At 43.2% G+C, this 17,063-nt stretch overlaps 1 protein-coding gene across 1 annotated transcript in view; it reads right to left on the bottom strand.

The window, feature by feature from the left end:
* Nucleotides 1-16,807, bottom strand: part of NBAS (NBAS subunit of NRZ tethering complex) — a 383,893-nt gene extending 367,086 nt beyond the window's left edge. The window contains exons 1-5 of the mRNA XM_075557089.1: nt 16,648-16,807; nt 14,559-14,613; nt 12,125-12,161; nt 6,298-6,375; nt 4,966-5,013 (exon numbers count right to left, since the gene is read on the bottom strand). Of these exons, the coding sequence (XP_075413204.1) occupies nt 4,966-5,013; nt 6,298-6,375; nt 12,125-12,161; nt 14,559-14,613; nt 16,648-16,770 (341 nt within the window). The 5' untranslated portion in view covers nt 16,771-16,807. The remainder of the gene's footprint in view (nt 1-4,965; nt 5,014-6,297; nt 6,376-12,124; nt 12,162-14,558; nt 14,614-16,647) is intronic.
* Between the last annotated feature and the right edge of the window lie 256 nt (nt 16,808-17,063).

Raw genomic sequence — 17,063 nt, 5'->3', positions numbered from 1 at the left:
GTATGCCAGCAGCAGCAACCAACACTAAGTCCAAGATATGGGACCATCCTTCAAGGACATTAACCACCAACTTAGCAGGTTCATGACATAAGATCAGTTCCATGATGGAAATGGAAGTGTTTCATTCTTCGTGGAAGAGACACTCTGGATACAGATTTGCCTTCCCTGCACTCAAAGCTTCTGCCATTCATGGCCTTATCCACCAGGACGGCATCTACACAGCATCACCTCAGATCAAGGGACTTCACTTCACGGCTAACGAAGTGTGGCCGGGCTCACGGAATCCACTGGTCTTGCCATGTTTCCCATCATCCTGAGCAGCTGGCTTGAGAGAGCAATGAAATAGACACAATCACAGCTGCAGCTCAAAGGGATAACCTTTCAGGATTAGGAAAATGTTCTCCAGGAGGCCGCATGTGCTCTCAACTAGCCGTCCATGTACGATATGAAAAGGCACCGAGCAGTGCCATCTCTCAGCGCTGCTGACCTCAGTGAGCCAATCACATCTCTGCTTCCAGCCCCTAGAGTCTTCAGGTCTGGAGCTCATAGTTCCAAAGGAGGAATACTCCCACCTGGAGACACACCACCGAGTCCACTGCACTCGCAGTTAAGCATGTCCCTGACCACTACGGGCGCCTTGCTGCTCTGGATCAGCAGGCAAAGAAGGGTGTGACTGTGCTGAGTGCTATGACTGATCTGGATTGCCGTGGGAAAAAATGGTTTAGTATTACATAATGGAGGTAAAGAAGAGTATGTCTGGAATCCAGGGGGTTCCTTAAGCCAGCTCTCAGCCCTACCATGTCTGAGAATTAAAGTAAATGGTAAACTACAGCAGCCAAATTCTGACATGACCACTAATGGCCTCTTCAGGAATGAAGGTTTGAGCAAAGAATTACAATTGGCTGAGGTACTTGCTGAAGGAAAAGGGAATAAGGAGTGGGTAATGGAAGGAAGTAGTTCTAAATATCACTGACAGAAACACGACCAGTTGCAGAACCGAGGACTCTTTCCATGTATGCATCAAATATTTGTTTTGTTCACTTATACAACGTAAGATATAAGTAGGATTAGTTTATGTTTAGTTATACTCAGGAAAGTTTGATCAAGTTAGGTGCAAGTATAACTTCATTAATGTCCTTGGTTAGAAATTATGTACAATTAAAAGAGATGTGTACAGGTGCCAAATTGACAAGGGTAGACTGTGATCGTTAGGTTTTATGTCAACTTGGCTAAGCCATTCTTCTCTCATGATGTGATCTAACATAATGTAATCAACTCCCGGGTGGGCTCCTCTGTGAGCTGTCATGCAGTTGTCGGAAGAATAAGGTGGAGGGCTGCCCCTTTCATCTGATCTCAGTTTTCATATAATGGAAAGTGCTGAGGGTGTGACCCTATAGGGAAGCTGGCTCGCTTCCTTGTACTGGTCTAGATTCTGCATCAACTGGGTCATCGACGCCTCACCCCTGGGAGCTCTCAGTGGCCTGCCATGTTGCCTGCTGACTTTGGATTCATCCAGCTCTGCAGCCTGGAGCCTGACTTGTGGACCTTGGATTCATCTGCCTCTCCCTCCACCAACCTGTGGCTCCTGCTTCCCAGCGTATTGGCCCCAGCAGCTACTAGAAGGAAAAACCTCTACCTTAACATCTGACCCACAAATTTGAACACAACTAGACTTAACAAATTCTACAATTGTGTAAGCCACTCTGCTGATATAAAATTCTCTGTGTGTGTCAGTGTTTCTGACTGGCTTCGCTTTTTAAGAGAACTCAGCCTAACATGAGCAAAATATTTAATACAAGTTCTTTTTTCTTGTCTTGTCTTTTTTTTTCCCAAATAAACTGGACAGGTCATATCAACCTCAAAGTTTAATAAAGGATTAAATGAGTTATGTTCAAATCAACTCAATGGCAGTAAGTGTGAGTCTTTGAGATTTCAGTAAAAGTCCATTACTTGTATGCTTAATATGCCCACTTGATAATAGTGACTATTTCTGTTGGGAACAGGAAGGAGGGAAATACAAATTTGCTTTTACCCAACTTGACAGAACTTACTCAATTGGAAAAATTAAGCAAACTTGGGTGGAAATTTATACATGCCATTTTATAAAGTCTTATTTTAATGCTTTCCGTTGGATTCTACGATAGTTTCTAGTTAGTTCTGAAGTTCATAATAAGCTGTAATGATAAGAAAGTATTACTTCACTATTCAGGAAATAAAGAAACATATATTAGCCACTTATACTCCATAGCCAGGTTCTGTTGCTGGACTACAAATTTAAAGTAGCAATTCACAATAAGCCATTTTTTATCTATGGGCAAACTCAAGTTAAGTAATGTACTGTACATTACATAGGTTAAGTGACTCATATCATTTCCTATGATAAAAATAAAATGAGAAAACAGCAGCCCTGGTACTGTCTTGCAAAAAGCAAAGGCATCTCTAAAAATTAAATTATGTCTCTCAATTTTCCATTTTAATTTCTCAAAAACATTTCTTTATAACTTTGTTTATAACCTCAGATAACCTCAGAGATGCTCATATTTCAGTTTTAATCCAATCCATACACACTTAACTAATTATTTAAGTAATACCTACTTGGTGTCTTTTGAAAAATGAGAGGGCAATTCTAGCCAGTCCTTTAGGGCGACTAGGTAACAGGTAATCAAACCCAGTGGAGAAGAAAAGGGTCTGGGAGGGATGGTTGGTCGAGAAGCTGGAGGACAGAAGCACGTCTGGCTTCTGTGCTACATGCCTTGGGCACCCTAGGGCAGATGTGGAGCTGGCTTCCCCTGCCCCTTTGTGTGGCCAGAAGCCAGACGTGGCCCCCACATCATTTCTTCAAGCATTATGCTCCTTAAGAACTCTCCACATATGATCACATTATCAACAGCAACTTAAACAATTAGGCAGGGATTTTTCAAGAGGAGGATGAGGACAGCTACACAGGTAGGGGGGTGGGAGGAGAATGTATTCAGCAGCATTAATGGGAATCTGTTGAAATGGTCTGTGTTGTGCTGTATCTGCTCTCAAGAACCAAATAAATACGACTATATGGTAAAAATCCATTTATAGGGTCTATAAAACCTTAGTCAAATTCTATCCCCTGGGCTTGATTATCAATCTCCATTCCCACATGCACCCCCTGCCTTTAACAACTAAAACCACTCGATTCATGTTCTTTTATCAGAAAATATGGGAATAAGATTTTACTGTTAGCTACTACTTATGTCCTACCAGAAGTCCATTTCCAAAAGGTACATTTCACATAACTACAGCACGTCAAATACTGTTCTAGTGAACAGTAGAAATTCACAACTTAGCCAGTTGTTAATGATACTCTTAATTTTTAAAACAGTAGGATTTGCCTATAACAGTATTGTCAAAATAAATAACGTAGTTATAAATGCTGTCATTACTGTCAAACACTTCTACCCTCAAAGGTTGTAAGGGGTTCAGAAAGCCTCCCCTCTGAAACTGGTGCCCAGATGCGACAGACTCTGTCTCCTCCCCACAAAGCTCCGTTCTTCTTGGATACATTGATAAGTATCAAAAACAGCAGGCTAAAAGCCATGTGGTAACAAACAAATTTTCACTACTACTGTCTTTAGTCAAAAATCAGAAAATGGTACAAATTTCGTGAGTTGTATGTAGGCATCCTAAAAATTGCCTCATTGTCTTTTTTAAGAAACAAATATTAAGTATTACATGGGAAAAGAATTAACCCAAATATTAGATCTTTAACTAAGTCCCTACATAGAATAATGGCCCCGCACCGCTGGCCAGTAGCCAAAAGGCTGGCAGTTAAGATGTTCCTCAGAACAAAGGCCCAGCAACCTGCACATGCAGGCGCGCGTATGCGCACACGCACACGCACACGCAACCAGCCGTGAAAACCCAGGCAGCATGGTGCCACTCTGACACTGAAGCTGTCGCCGTGACTCAGCAGCAACTGGCTTTATCGTGTTGGGTTTTCAGTTGATAGTTTAGTCTGTTGTTGAGAACCTCCAGAGTTGTTGAGAACCTCCAGAATTGTTATTGTTGTTTTCTTTTACAAGAAATTAGTTATTGAGAAAAAACATTATACACACACGATATCTCTGAAAGGCATATGATATGTAACACCAAAGGAATTCTCTGACAGGACAATGACCATCCTGTTCATAAGCAAGACATAACCCAGGTCTTTTGAAAACCCATATCCAATCCACTGCTTTAAATCAATGAAGCATTTATATCTTCCTGAACATCTGACTGACAAGGGTGTAGTAACAAGGTGTATCAAGGGTGTAGTCTAACAAGAATGACTTTCCAGAGTGCTGAAGAAAAGCCTCATCTACTTAGAAAGCAAATCTCTCAGGAGACAGCAGTGAACTCAGGAAATAAAGACATTTACTCTTCTACAAAATCAAAAGATCCTTCCCCCCTTGACTGATGTGACACTTGACAAGAGTGAATTTCTAGAAAGCATTTTTAAAATATCCCCTCTAAAAATCTTAGTTCCTATTTGTTTTAGTAATCTAGCGCCGCTGTATCAGAAATACTACAAGTGAATGACAGGATCATACAGAAGTCTATTTCTCACAGTTTGGGAGGTTATAAATTCTAATCCAGGGTACCAGTCCTAGAAGGCGGCTCTCTTTTTCTCTCTGTTGGCTCTGGAGGAAGGTCCTGGTTTCTTCAGCTGTGTTTCCTGGCTTCTCAGAGATCTTCAGCTCCTTGGCATCTTCCTTCCTTCATCGTTCTTCTGCTTGCTCACTTTTACATCTCAGAAGAGACTGAGATCACACCTATTAACTTAACAAGGACAACCCAGTCCCACACAGGAGGAGAGCCACAGGCACAGAGATGAGGATTCACCACACATATCTGGAGGGTAGAAGGGGAACGTAATTCATTCTCTAACACCATTATCAGGTAATTTTTTTCTCAAATGAAATCCAGAGTATCAGTCATATTAACAATTACCTGATTTCCACACACTGATCTTGAACAGCAGCCAGAAGTTTCCCATTGCTTTCACAGAGAAAAAAGAGGGGGGAAATTTCATGTTAGGAGTGTTTACAGCACCCATCAGTACAAATTAAATTAATTTTTAAATTTAAATTATCATTACATTTTTTCACATGGTTTAATTCTCTAGCTTGTGATCTTATAATCGGATGAGCCAAGAAGTATAAATGCAGAAAAATGATTCAGCATAGCTTACATTGCATCTTTTGTCAATAATAATAATACATAACAAAGGGTACTACTATAGGGTTTACAAACACTTTTAGCCAAAGAATATAGCCTTTGTCCATGACTGGAAGTCTCTAAAACCTTGGAATGTCCCCAGTCTTTGTTATCAAAGAGGACTCCCAACCTGACGTTGGCATGTGCCAATCAAGTTGAGTCCAATGCTAGCGACCTAACAGAGCAGAATCCAACTGCCCCACAGGGACCCAGGGCTGCTCCCCCCACCCCCCCAGGAGAGCTCTGGTTCTCTTCTCCCTGGGAACAGCTATTGGGCTCTAACAGCCAGCCTTTCCGTCAGCAACAGGGTGCTTCGCCATGGTGCCATTGGGGCTCCTTCCTCGACCTGAGAGGTTATACCAGTGAGTGAACTGCAGTGGGGGCTGCCAAGACCAAAGAGCCTCAAAATATGTGATCTGTCTATCTCAGAGAGAAGGGCTCTGAGGTAATCCATCTTGGCTACGGGAAGACTCTGGACACAGAGGCGGCATGGACTTCCTGGTGGGTGATGAACTCCAGACTCTGGAGAGTAACTTGCTCTCTTCTGAGGCAGAGACGATCCACATTGGGAAGCATTCCAGATCTCACTCTAGTTGTGCATGCACATCCTGGCTCCTCAAGTCCGTCTGTCCTGCACAGCACTGCACCCTACCTCCTTGCCTTCTGTGAGGGATGCTAGTGAGTGACTGGAGCTAACGGAGAGTGAGAGCAATAGGTCAGAAATAATGGGAGGCCTGGGCACCTCCAAGCTGGTGGCTGGGATCCTGAGGTTGTAGAAAAAAATCAAGTCAGAAGTGAGAGTATCAGGGGACCCCCTCAAGTATGTGGAGAGCACTGGGGAGACTTGACAGTCTAAAGAAATGTGCCCCTAACTTGTGAAACCTGACCTAGCTCTAGCGGTTGGGCCAGAGCAAGAAGCTCTGCATGTGATTTGACTAGTCTTTACAAGTATATACCATAAAAATCAAGAGGGCATGCTCTAAGGACCCTAAAATCAATGTCCATATTAAAATGTAAAAGCCAACCCAGGCAGAGGCATCTTATATGAATGGTACACATGCTCACCTTGCAAGTACCAGATGCCAGTTTACCTGTTTGTTGACCAGGCGAACCAGTCCATCAGGGAGCAGAAACGGTGCGGGGCTGAAAGCACAACACATGAGACTGAAGACAGTGTAAACGCCACAAGCACATGTAAGTAAGTAAACAATGCAAATGGCATTTATAGAAGGAGAGAATGTTTTTTATATTAGAATGTAAAATCTGAATAAAAACCAACCCCAGACCAAAAGTTATCATTATATAAATCTAAAAAATTGACCATATTCATATATCTATTCCCAAAAAACATTGTGAGATTACAAAAATATAAATGCATGTACTTTGAAAGAAAAATCATACAATATTTACCAATAATACAGCAGAGTGAGCTAAAACAATCCCTTCCTGCTATCAACACGTAGCTATTCTGGCTCAACTATACAAAAAACATTTCTAACACGAGGAAGCTTCAAAAAATGTTCTCAAAGTCAAACAACAGTTTGGCCCAATGCCTGCCTTGAGCACTGTGCACCCTTAAGACCTAAGCACATGGGATCAAGTCGACCACAGCAATGTCACAGGTTCACTAGAAACGTAGGAAACAGGGAGTTTAGGTTAGTGGAGGAACACTTACAAAGGAGAGTGAAAATGGTGGGACATCGCTACTGACTTATACAACAGAAATGACTGGTGTTTGTTTTGATGTGTATACTTATACTACCAACAACAAAAATAAAATGCATTATTAAAAACCAGATAGGTCTATTCTAATAGAAACAGCAAACATGCACTAAAACAATACCAAAAACATGAGGATGAGAAGGGAGAAGAAAACTGAGGACCCAGAACTTGAACTGTAACATTTTGAATATAAAAATGCCTGAAGACGAGAAAGCAGAAGATATGGGTGCTATAGCAAGAGGAAATTAGGTGGTTCCTGGTTCTTAGATAAAACAGCATTTGGGTTGGCAAAGGTTTGTTTTCAAACAAACAGCCATCTAAGTGAAATGTCAACTAAGTCCACAGGGAAGAAGCACACCAACATCAGTGACTGAAGGATTGTAAACCATATAATTAATCCAAAGCCAAAGGAGGGAATAGTACCATAGCCTAAAAGATGAGATTCTGGTTTGCAGAAAGCTATGGATGACAGTGGATGCCCAAAATACAGTTGTGAGATCTGCACAGGAAGTAAGCATCCCATGATTTCCTTCTATCCATAACAGAAAAATGGGAAGAACCCAGTTACCAAACAGAGTGCATTGGACAGATGACTGGAGATCAAAATGATAAACTTGACTTGAACGGCTGACTTGTCATCCCTCACCTTCCCAACACGATCGCCGAGGACAAAGGGGCGCATAACCAAATGTGGTGAAGAAAGCTGACGGTGCCCGGCTATCAAAAGTTATAGTGTCTGGGACCTTAAAGGCTTACAGGTAAACAAGCAGCCATCTAGCTCAGAAGCAACAAAGCCCACATGGAAGAAGCACACCAGCCTGTGTGACCACAAAGTGTGGAAGGGATCAGTTATCAAGCATCAAAGAACAAAGAATCATATCATTGTAAATGAGGGTGAGTGCAGAGTGGTGACCCAAAGCCCATCTGTAGGCAATTGGACACCCCATTACTGAAGGGTCATGGGGAAGAGATGAGCCAATCAGGGTGCAGGGTATCAGCGATGAAACATACAAATTTCTTCTACTTCCTAAATGCTTCCCCTCCTCCTCCCCACTCTCATGATCCCAATTCTACCTTACAAATCTGGCTAGACCAGAGGATGTACATTGGTACAGATAGGACCGGGGAACACAGGGAATCTAGGACAAATGATCCCTTCAGAACCAGTGATGAAAGTGGCCATACCAGGAGGATGGATGAAAGGTGGGGAAAAAGGGGGAATCGATTACAAGGATCTACATATAACCCCCTCCCTGGGGGACAGACAACAGAAAAGTGGGTGAAGGGAGACGTCAGACAGTGTAAGATATGACAAAATAATAATTATTTATAAATTATCAAGGGTTCATGAGGGAAAGGAAAGCGGGGAGGAAGGAGAAAAAATTAGGATATCAAGGACTCAAGTAGAAAGAAAACATTTTGAGAATGATGATGGAAACAAATGTACAAATGTGCTTGACACATGGATGGATGTATGAATTGGGGTAAGAATTGTATGAACCCCAAATAAAATTAGTTTTTAAAAAACACCTTGTCATCCACGATCACTAAAGACAAAATAGGTGCCTAAGGAAAGGTGGTGAAGAAAGTTGATGGTGCCTGGCTATCAAAAGATATAGCATCTGGGGTGTGAAAAGTGTGAAGTTAAACAAGCGGACATCTAGCAGAGAAGCAACAAGCAGCACACCAGCCTGTGTGACAACAGAGTCAGGTAACAATCACCAAAAGACCCAATATATATGTGTGTGTGTGTGTGTGTGTGTGTGTGTGTGTGTGTATATTGTTGAGAATGAAGAGGGTCCGAGCAGAGACCCAAAACCATCTGTAGACAATAGGACATCCTCTCACAGAAGGGTCACAAGGAAGGGATGAGTCAACCAGGGTGCAGTACAGCACTGAGGAAACACACGGTATTTCTCTGGTTCTTTGAGGCTTCCTCACCCCTCACCATCATGACCCCAGTTCTGCCTTTCAGTTCTGGCTAGACTGGAGCATGTGCACTGGTACAGATTAGACCTCATGACACACAGACTCCAGGTCAGATAAACCCCTTAGGAGTAGAAACAGTAGTGATACCAGGAGGAGAAGGGGAAGGTGAGGGGAGCAAGGGGACATCTATAGCAATGACCAATGTACAACGTCCCCCCCATCTCAGGAAGACAACCTGAGGGTGAAGGTAGACAGTGGTTGGCATAAGATATGAAAATAATAATTATTTATAATTTATCAAGAGGTCACAAGGGAAAAAAGAGGAGCTGATACCAAGGACTCAAATAGAAAGTAAATGTATAGAAAATGATAATGGCAACATATGTACAAATATGTTTGTTACAATTTTTGTATGGAATGTTATAAGAGCTGTAAGAGCCCCCAATAAAATGATTTTTAAAATACTTGTCATCACTTAATCTCCCCTCATGTTGGGCCTGATCTGGTTTTCCAAGTTTTCTGTGGGTTTTTTTTTTTTTCATATTGGGGTTTATCTCAGTTTTGTCATTGAATTATATATTTTTCTGGGTTTTGGTATTCAGGGTTGATGAACCTATAGCTACAGTAAGTTGAATAAAGGTTTCTGGGGGAAACTGGGGGTGAATAAATGTTCCTGGGGGGGGGGGGTTAGGTAAAGGGAACTGATATTAAGAAGTTCAAGAAGGGAGAGAATGTTTTGAAAATAATGGTGGTAGCTATTGTACAAGACTGCTTAATATAAGTGAACTATGAAATGATATATGTCCATTACCTCCCAATAAAATGGTTTTGGGAAAAATAAAAAAGTAAAAAAAAATTCTAAAATATTAAAAAATATCTGAAGTTGTTTTAATTCAGATTTAGAAAAAATAACATATGGTTCATATGCTATTTATAAATATCAGTATCCTTATATTTCACACTAAAAAAAATTTTAAGTATATAAATATGAACTGAAAATATTTAAGTTTACCCTAAATTCAAGAGCAAAAACTGAACTGCCACCTTTTTTAAAGCAAGTCATCACTTCAATGTACATTCACAATCTATACAATGATTAACCTGGCCAATTCAATGAAATAAATTTCTCAGGCCAAAAAAGACACAGAAAGATTATCGACTGAATTTTGGTCTTATGGCTCTTACATACAGAATCAGGCCTGTCTCAGAATTAACTCTTTTTTTAGTCCTCCTTCCACAGAGCTAACCAAAAAGACTGACTCTCAAGTCCCAATGTTCCATCTACCTCGGGAATACCTGACTAGCCAGCGTAGCTACCACACTCAAGTAAGCTCAGGGAGCCTGGCCTACCTTTCACACCCCGTGCCCTTCTATTGGCCACCCTTCCGCCTGACTCACTTCTCCCTCCTATGACACCACTGCTAAATATAAAATAGGCAAACAACTAGGAAAATACCCAAACCACTGCTATGGAGTCCATTCTGGCTCACAGAGACTGTGTGTGTGTGTGTGTGTGTGTGTGTTCACAGAGTAAAAGAAGAAAATTGCTGGAGCTAATCTCAAAGAAGAGGCAAAGGTCTCTGTGGAGTCCATTCTGGCTCACAGAGACTGTGTGTGTGTGTGTGTGTGTGTGTGTGTGTGTGTGTGTGTGTGTGTGTGTGTGTGTGTGTGTGTGTGTTCACAGAGTAAAAGAAGAAAATTGCTGGAGCTAATCTCAAAGAAGAGGCAAAGGTCTCTGTCATGAACTATTACCCCGACAGCTGTTAAGATTAGATATCCTCAAGGAAAAGCAATCTCCAGTGAATAATTCTATAGAAACAATGCCAATGCATGTATCCAAAAGCAGAATTGTCTCCTTTATCAAAGTCATTCTTTTTTTTTGCTCTTTTTAAGGCAGGAAATTAACATCATGTCTGCAGACTCTGTTGACTTCCACAAGTCCACAGGAAGTGAAAGGTAAAGCATCTTCGTTTACCCACGACGCTTGTGCTTACGGTTACGTCAGAGCATGATGGCTTGTAAAGCTATGGGAGCTGACAGCGACCAGGCTTGCTGGTTGGACAGAGAATGATGGAACCCCAAAGACTAGCAACCCTTAGTCACTCTTCAGAACTGGATGGAGACTCATCACTGTGGCTCAATTTTCAGCCAAACGATAGACAGACCTACAGGGAAACGGTGACAAAAATGTGGTGCACACACTTTGGAATAATCCATTCTTTGAAATCAAAAGGGTAGCACTTGGAATCCAAGCGCACGTTTCAGAGGACTGGGAAGGAGGAGGAAAGACAGGGAGGGAGGGAATAAGGTAACAGACAGTCCCCCGAGGAGGGTGCAGCCAATGAGGTGACAGAAAATACAGCCAGGGACAGGAATAGCCGCAGGTGAAGCCATGAGCTGCTCTGGGAGCTTTCACCCAGTTCACAACACAAAGTTTTGTTAAACGAGAAGAGGTTTACAGGGCAGACAGACCAGGTAGACCCCAGACGATGGCCCTTGGTCACCCTTCAGACTGGAACAGAACTTACCGGCATGTCAGAATAATCAGCCATTTAGAGCCAAAGGGTGACATTTACCCAAAGACAGGGTGCAGAGTCAAAAAGGAAGAATGAAAACAGAACACAATGAAAGGATTGAAAATGGATAAAATGAAACAAAACATATACAAACAGTTAAATACAAAACTGATTATCTGCTCTGTAAATCTACACTTGATTCACAAAAAGGATGTTTTTAAAAAGCTTTAAATAATAATAAACTATGAAAGCCTCATAGCCATCAAATGAGCAAACAAAATAAGATTAAGGACATGCAAGAGAAAGCAGAATTTATGAGATAATCTTAATCGTGGCAAAAGCAAACGGCAAACTCACTGCCATTGAACTGATTCTGGCCCACAGTGACCCTAGGGAGCAGGACAGCAACTGCCCTGGCGGGTTTCTGAGACTAATTCTTTACTGGGTAGAAAGCCTCCACTTTCTCCCAGAGAACAACTAGTGGTTTCAAACTGCTGACCTTGCAGTTAGCAGCCCAATGTGGAACCCACCACACCCCCAGGGCTCCACTTAGGACCAAGGGAACAAAAGCTACCCTACACCTACTCAGACATCCTCTGCAGTTATGGCAAAGATTGAAATGTCTGTGTTAGCATCTCTATCATGAGCTTGGATTCATTTATAAAAACAGGTAACATTCTTTGTCTTTGCACTCACCCTGCTTCTCTCAAAGACTAAAGACTCACCTGTACCAGATGTATTGTTGTAAAAATAATAAACGATCTGTAAAAAAAAAAAAGAAATGGCAAAGGCAAATATTACTCAGTTGTCCTCTAAAATTATTTTCAAATTATATTTAGCAATGCAAAATCTAAAATATACTGCAGACTAAGTCATTACAAAAAATACTGAAAAAACTCCAAATACATGAGAAATATATACAACCTTGCATATATTATAACTTTACAAAGTCATATAGTTCTTTTGTTCATATTAAGTTCTAAATTTGTGTCTTATTTTAAAAATTTGAAGTTATCGCCTAACAATAGAAAAAGTAACAGTGGGGGGAAAAAAGAAATAGTGATTTGAGGTATTAAATTTCATCTAAAAAGCTTTAATAAACCCATAGATTAGAGATCAGTCACCCTATAAAACCAATAAAGGATCTCACTCTTACTACCACTGAGGCAATACTAACTCACGGGGACCCGACAGAACAGAGTAGAGTGCCTGTGAGTTTCGAAGACTGTAAGTGTCCAAGACTCATCTTTCTCCCACAGAGCATCTACTGGTTCTGAACTGCCAACCTTTTGGTTATTTGGTTAGCAGCCCAATGAGCAACCCATTACACTACCAGGGCTATGTAATGCGAATAGGAAAGTTGTTTTTTTTAAATAAGTGATATCTAGGAGAGAAAGTAAATGAGAAGCAAAATCTCTAACACATTGTTATGAAACAATGTTTTATATGCTTCCCCTTGAAATGGACGTGTATCTGTGCATCTGTACATGGCTAAGGATGTATGTAATAGGAAATGGTCTGGAAAGAGTATCATTGATTGTCTCTGGGCAGTGAAATGAGGTATTATTGTTTCGTTGTAATTTGTGGTTGTTTGTTTTCTAACTTTACTAGAATTAATTGATATTTTATACATTTTCTATAGCTTCAAAACTCTAAGTTGATTGTGATCTTGAAAAATCGATATGCTAGGGTTTTCAGTATGAGAAGATAAAACATAGTTAAAATACACCAGCCCTTTGACAGGAAGAAAGATGAGGCTTTCTGGTCACATAGATGTGCAGCCTTGGAAACCCATAGGGTCACTATGGACTAGAGTCCACTCTGGATGGAGTAAAACTGAATGTTCTCTTTAAAAGTAGCCCAAATGCAGAAAAAACCCAGGGCCCATCTGGGGAAATTGGACATCCCCTTGCAGAAGGGCTGTAGGGAGGTGACAAGCCAGTCAGAGTGCAGTGTAGCAACAAAGAAACATACAATTTTCCTCTAGTTCTTAAATGCTTCCTCCCCCCCCCCCCAACTATCATGATCCCAATTCTACCTTACATAGCCGGCTGGACTGGAGGATGTACACTGGCACAGATAGGAACTGGAAATAAGGGAATCCAGGACAGAAGAGCCCCTCAGGAACAGTGGTGAGAGTGGCAATATCGGGAAGGTAGAGGGAGGGAGAGGGAGAAAGGGGAAAACAGATGACAAGGTCTAAATGTAACCTCCTCCCTGGAGGATGGACAGCGGAGAACTGGGTGAGGGAGACATCGAGTGGTGTAAGATATGGTAAAATAATAATTATTTATAAATTTTCAAGGGTTCGGGGGGAGAGGGGAGTGGGTAGGGAGGGGAAAAATGAGGAGCTGATACCAAGGGCTCAAGTAGAAAGCAGGTGTTTTGAGAATGATGATGGCAACATATGTACGGATGTGCTGGACACAAATGATGTATGTACAGATTGTGAAAAGAGTTGTATGAGCCCCTAATAAAATGATTTAAAAACATAGCCCAAATGCACTGATAGGAAGAGGTGCTCTGGGGCCGAAAAGACCTACAATCAAATTCTAAATGGCTCTGGGCAAGTTCTCTCATCTAAAAACACAAAGGAGTAACATTACCTATCTTTCTGGGTGTGGGAAAGGATTCCAATAATTAATATATGTAAATCTCTCACAGAATCAGGTCAGAGGCTAATGAGCAATACTTCTCTAATACATGTGTTAGCTATACATACAAACTGTCAGAAATTAAAAGGATGCCCTTGTTCATCAAGTTCGTCATTGTTTTTCTATAAGAGCACCTGTGGCCAGATGTATCTGAAATCGCATGTGAGCCACATAAAGGGCCTGTCTTTTCATGTTCAATGTCCACAGGCTTTTTGAGACTCATACCAAGTTTTATCTTCTTTATTCTTTGTAGGAAACACATCCACAGCTAAACACAGGTCATACTTTAGCTCTCAGCTGCACTGATAATGTGTGTACAAATTTTATATATATATATATTTTTTGAACATATATGTACTCACTCTTCTCAGGCCCCATACACCAGAAACCTAAATAATCCATTTTAAAATCCCTAAATTCTCTCAAACAGCACAGTTACAACTGGAATTGGGGGGGGAGGGGAGTCTGTTAACTATATCATTATAAATACACCCTCTGTACTCACCTCTAATTGCTTTTGTGATGATAAAGGACGCACCATGTTTGCGGTTGCCTCTAGGCTGCAATTATTGAACAACACAAAGAAAAGTTTAACTTTCATTTGGGAATTTTCTAATAATATTGATACTACATAGAAGAATGTGCTTTTTAAAATAAAATTTCAAGACAGCACTCAAAATAAATTTACAAGACAGCAGTAATTAAAAACTAGTTCTAGATTGAAACTAAAAAAACTACCAAACTAAATTGAACAGTGGGAATTAAAGTGAGCACTGCAGAGTTACAGGAAATGTCAGAATAGACATTGCGAGAGAACGTGTGGGAAAGAGCAGGAATGGAGACTGGAAAATGCAAAACACCAGCCCAAAGCCCAGAGAAGTCGAGGGCAAAGACCATGCTGGGTCCAGTTCAGCAGGAGTCATTGTAAATAAACTGTAAAATGTACTAATATGATGTCAGTGGTACCAATAGAGAAGACGCAAAATAAAACCAGACAAGGCTAAAAGAAACATAAAAACTATTTCATTCCCTGAACAGTTTCAGCTGATCTACATCCCAGTCACAATGTGGTCTGTGGGAGAGCTGATGACTAACAAGCAGCTGCTCTCCTAGAGCTTCAACAGTACACGTCCATAAACTGGAGGGATCAATATAAGGGCACTGGGGAAGGCAAGTGCTATGAGGCTTCAAATGTAAGTTGATGATGTGCTTATTTTTAAAAAATGCTCATTAAGCACCTGAAGCATGATTATAAATAACCAGTAAGTTCTAAGGAGAAATCGTTACCCAACTACCAGCAGGGAGCTGCGTCCTAGTTGCATAGCCTACAAACATTAACACTGGTCAAGACTAACAAAATCTAAGTAAGTATCTGGGAAACAGTAAGATGTGCAGAGTGCAGAGCTCTGGTCTGCCAAATGCCCAGACCCAGTGAAACCGCAGTGTGTAAGAAGTTGAAGAACTAAAAACTGCATCAGAACGTGAAAGGGCGAGTAACTTTGCTCCAGAATAAACAGAAACGTTATCTTAAAAGAGAGCTCCAGGGTTGACCCGCTGATCCTAATTCTCTGTTTAAAGTGTCTTTAACCCAGCGCTGTGTACGCAAACGTTTGTTGAACAGATGGTGGACTGGTGGTTCTCAGCCTTCCCCAATCGGGTTTAACAAGGCTTTGGGTCAGAAAGCAGAGCCCTGGAGGAATAACTACGCTGTGCTTGGACTGAAAGCACTTCTGCCCCAGTAAGCAGTGAGTTAGAGGCTGGCGGACTCCCAGGGGCAGTTCCACCTGTGCCATGGGGCCGCTATGCGTCGGCGTCGACTGGACGGCAGTGAAGTGTGGGTCACAGACCACACGAGGCACACACTCTTCACCCTGTCCCGGGCTTCCTTCCCGCCGGTGCAGTTCCTCCGTCACCCACCCCTCTATTGAAGCCATTGGCTAGCGACAGCGCCCCCAGCTCTTCACTCGCGGGGCGTCCTGCCCACCTCGCTTGGACAATGCGCACGACCCACGTAGACGACAACTGTTCCCCCCTAGAAGGCAGGCGGGCGTCCATCTCTCCGCCTCTTACCCAAGGGCCAGGCTCGGGACCCTCTGGGCCCTGGCCACCGGACACGGGCGCACACACGCAAAATGATTCAATAGGTGCTCGCTGGGGCGCGCAGAGAGCGGGGCGCCTCTGAGGGGCCGCAGCCGCCGCTGCACCGCGGCCCGCAGGACGGTACGAGGGGAGCCCACCTGCAAGACTCCCTCGGGGGACCAGCGAGGGGGACAGCGGTGACAGCGCGCCCCGGACGGCGGGAAAGGATGCCCCGAGTGGGTCCCATGGGTCCCACCTTCCCACCCTCCCACCGAAGTTCCAGCAGCGAAACCGATCGGCCCCGTGTGGAACCCAGACGCTGGGCGCAGAAGGAAGTGCCGGGGTGCCCTGCCGAATGGCAGCCCACTGGCACGCGCTCGCCACCTGGACGACCGCCGGCTACCGCCGCGCCCCCCCCCCCGCCCGACGCCGCTCCGCGACGTGGCTCCGCGCCGCGCCTCTGCCCGGCGGCGCCCGCGCCCAGCTGGCCGCGACCCCCCGAGAGCTGCCGTCACCTGCACTTCTGTCTCCGGCGGCCACTCGGTATTGACGAGCAGATCGTAGAGGATGGTCTCCTCCTCGGCCTCCGCTGACGCAGCGCCCGGCTGCGAGGCCGGCCCTGGCTCGGGGGCCGCCATGATGGCCGGGGACCCAGGCGGCGAGAGCGCCGCTACGGTGTCCTGCGCGGGACAAAGTTCCCCGCCGCGACCGCTATTGCTTCGCGAAGACGCGGGGTTCGTTTCGACCGGGATTCGTCGCCATCCGACCATCGGACACAATAAGATTACCCCGGTTCGTTGCTCAGGCTGTGACCCTTTACGGGATCCGAAAGCCTCATCTTTCTCCCGAGGAGTCACTGGTGGAGTCGAACTGATGACTTTTATGGTTAGCAGCCCGACTCCTAGCCTAAAGCACCTCCACGGCTTTCGGA

This window comes from Tenrec ecaudatus, chromosome 8 (genome assembly GCF_050624435.1).
Source record: "Tenrec ecaudatus isolate mTenEca1 chromosome 8, mTenEca1.hap1, whole genome shotgun sequence".
In the NCBI taxonomy this organism is placed as follows: domain Eukaryota; kingdom Metazoa; phylum Chordata; class Mammalia; order Afrosoricida; family Tenrecidae; genus Tenrec; species Tenrec ecaudatus.
Note: the sequence above shows the minus strand (reverse complement) of the source record. Positions and strands in the feature narration are given on the sequence as shown.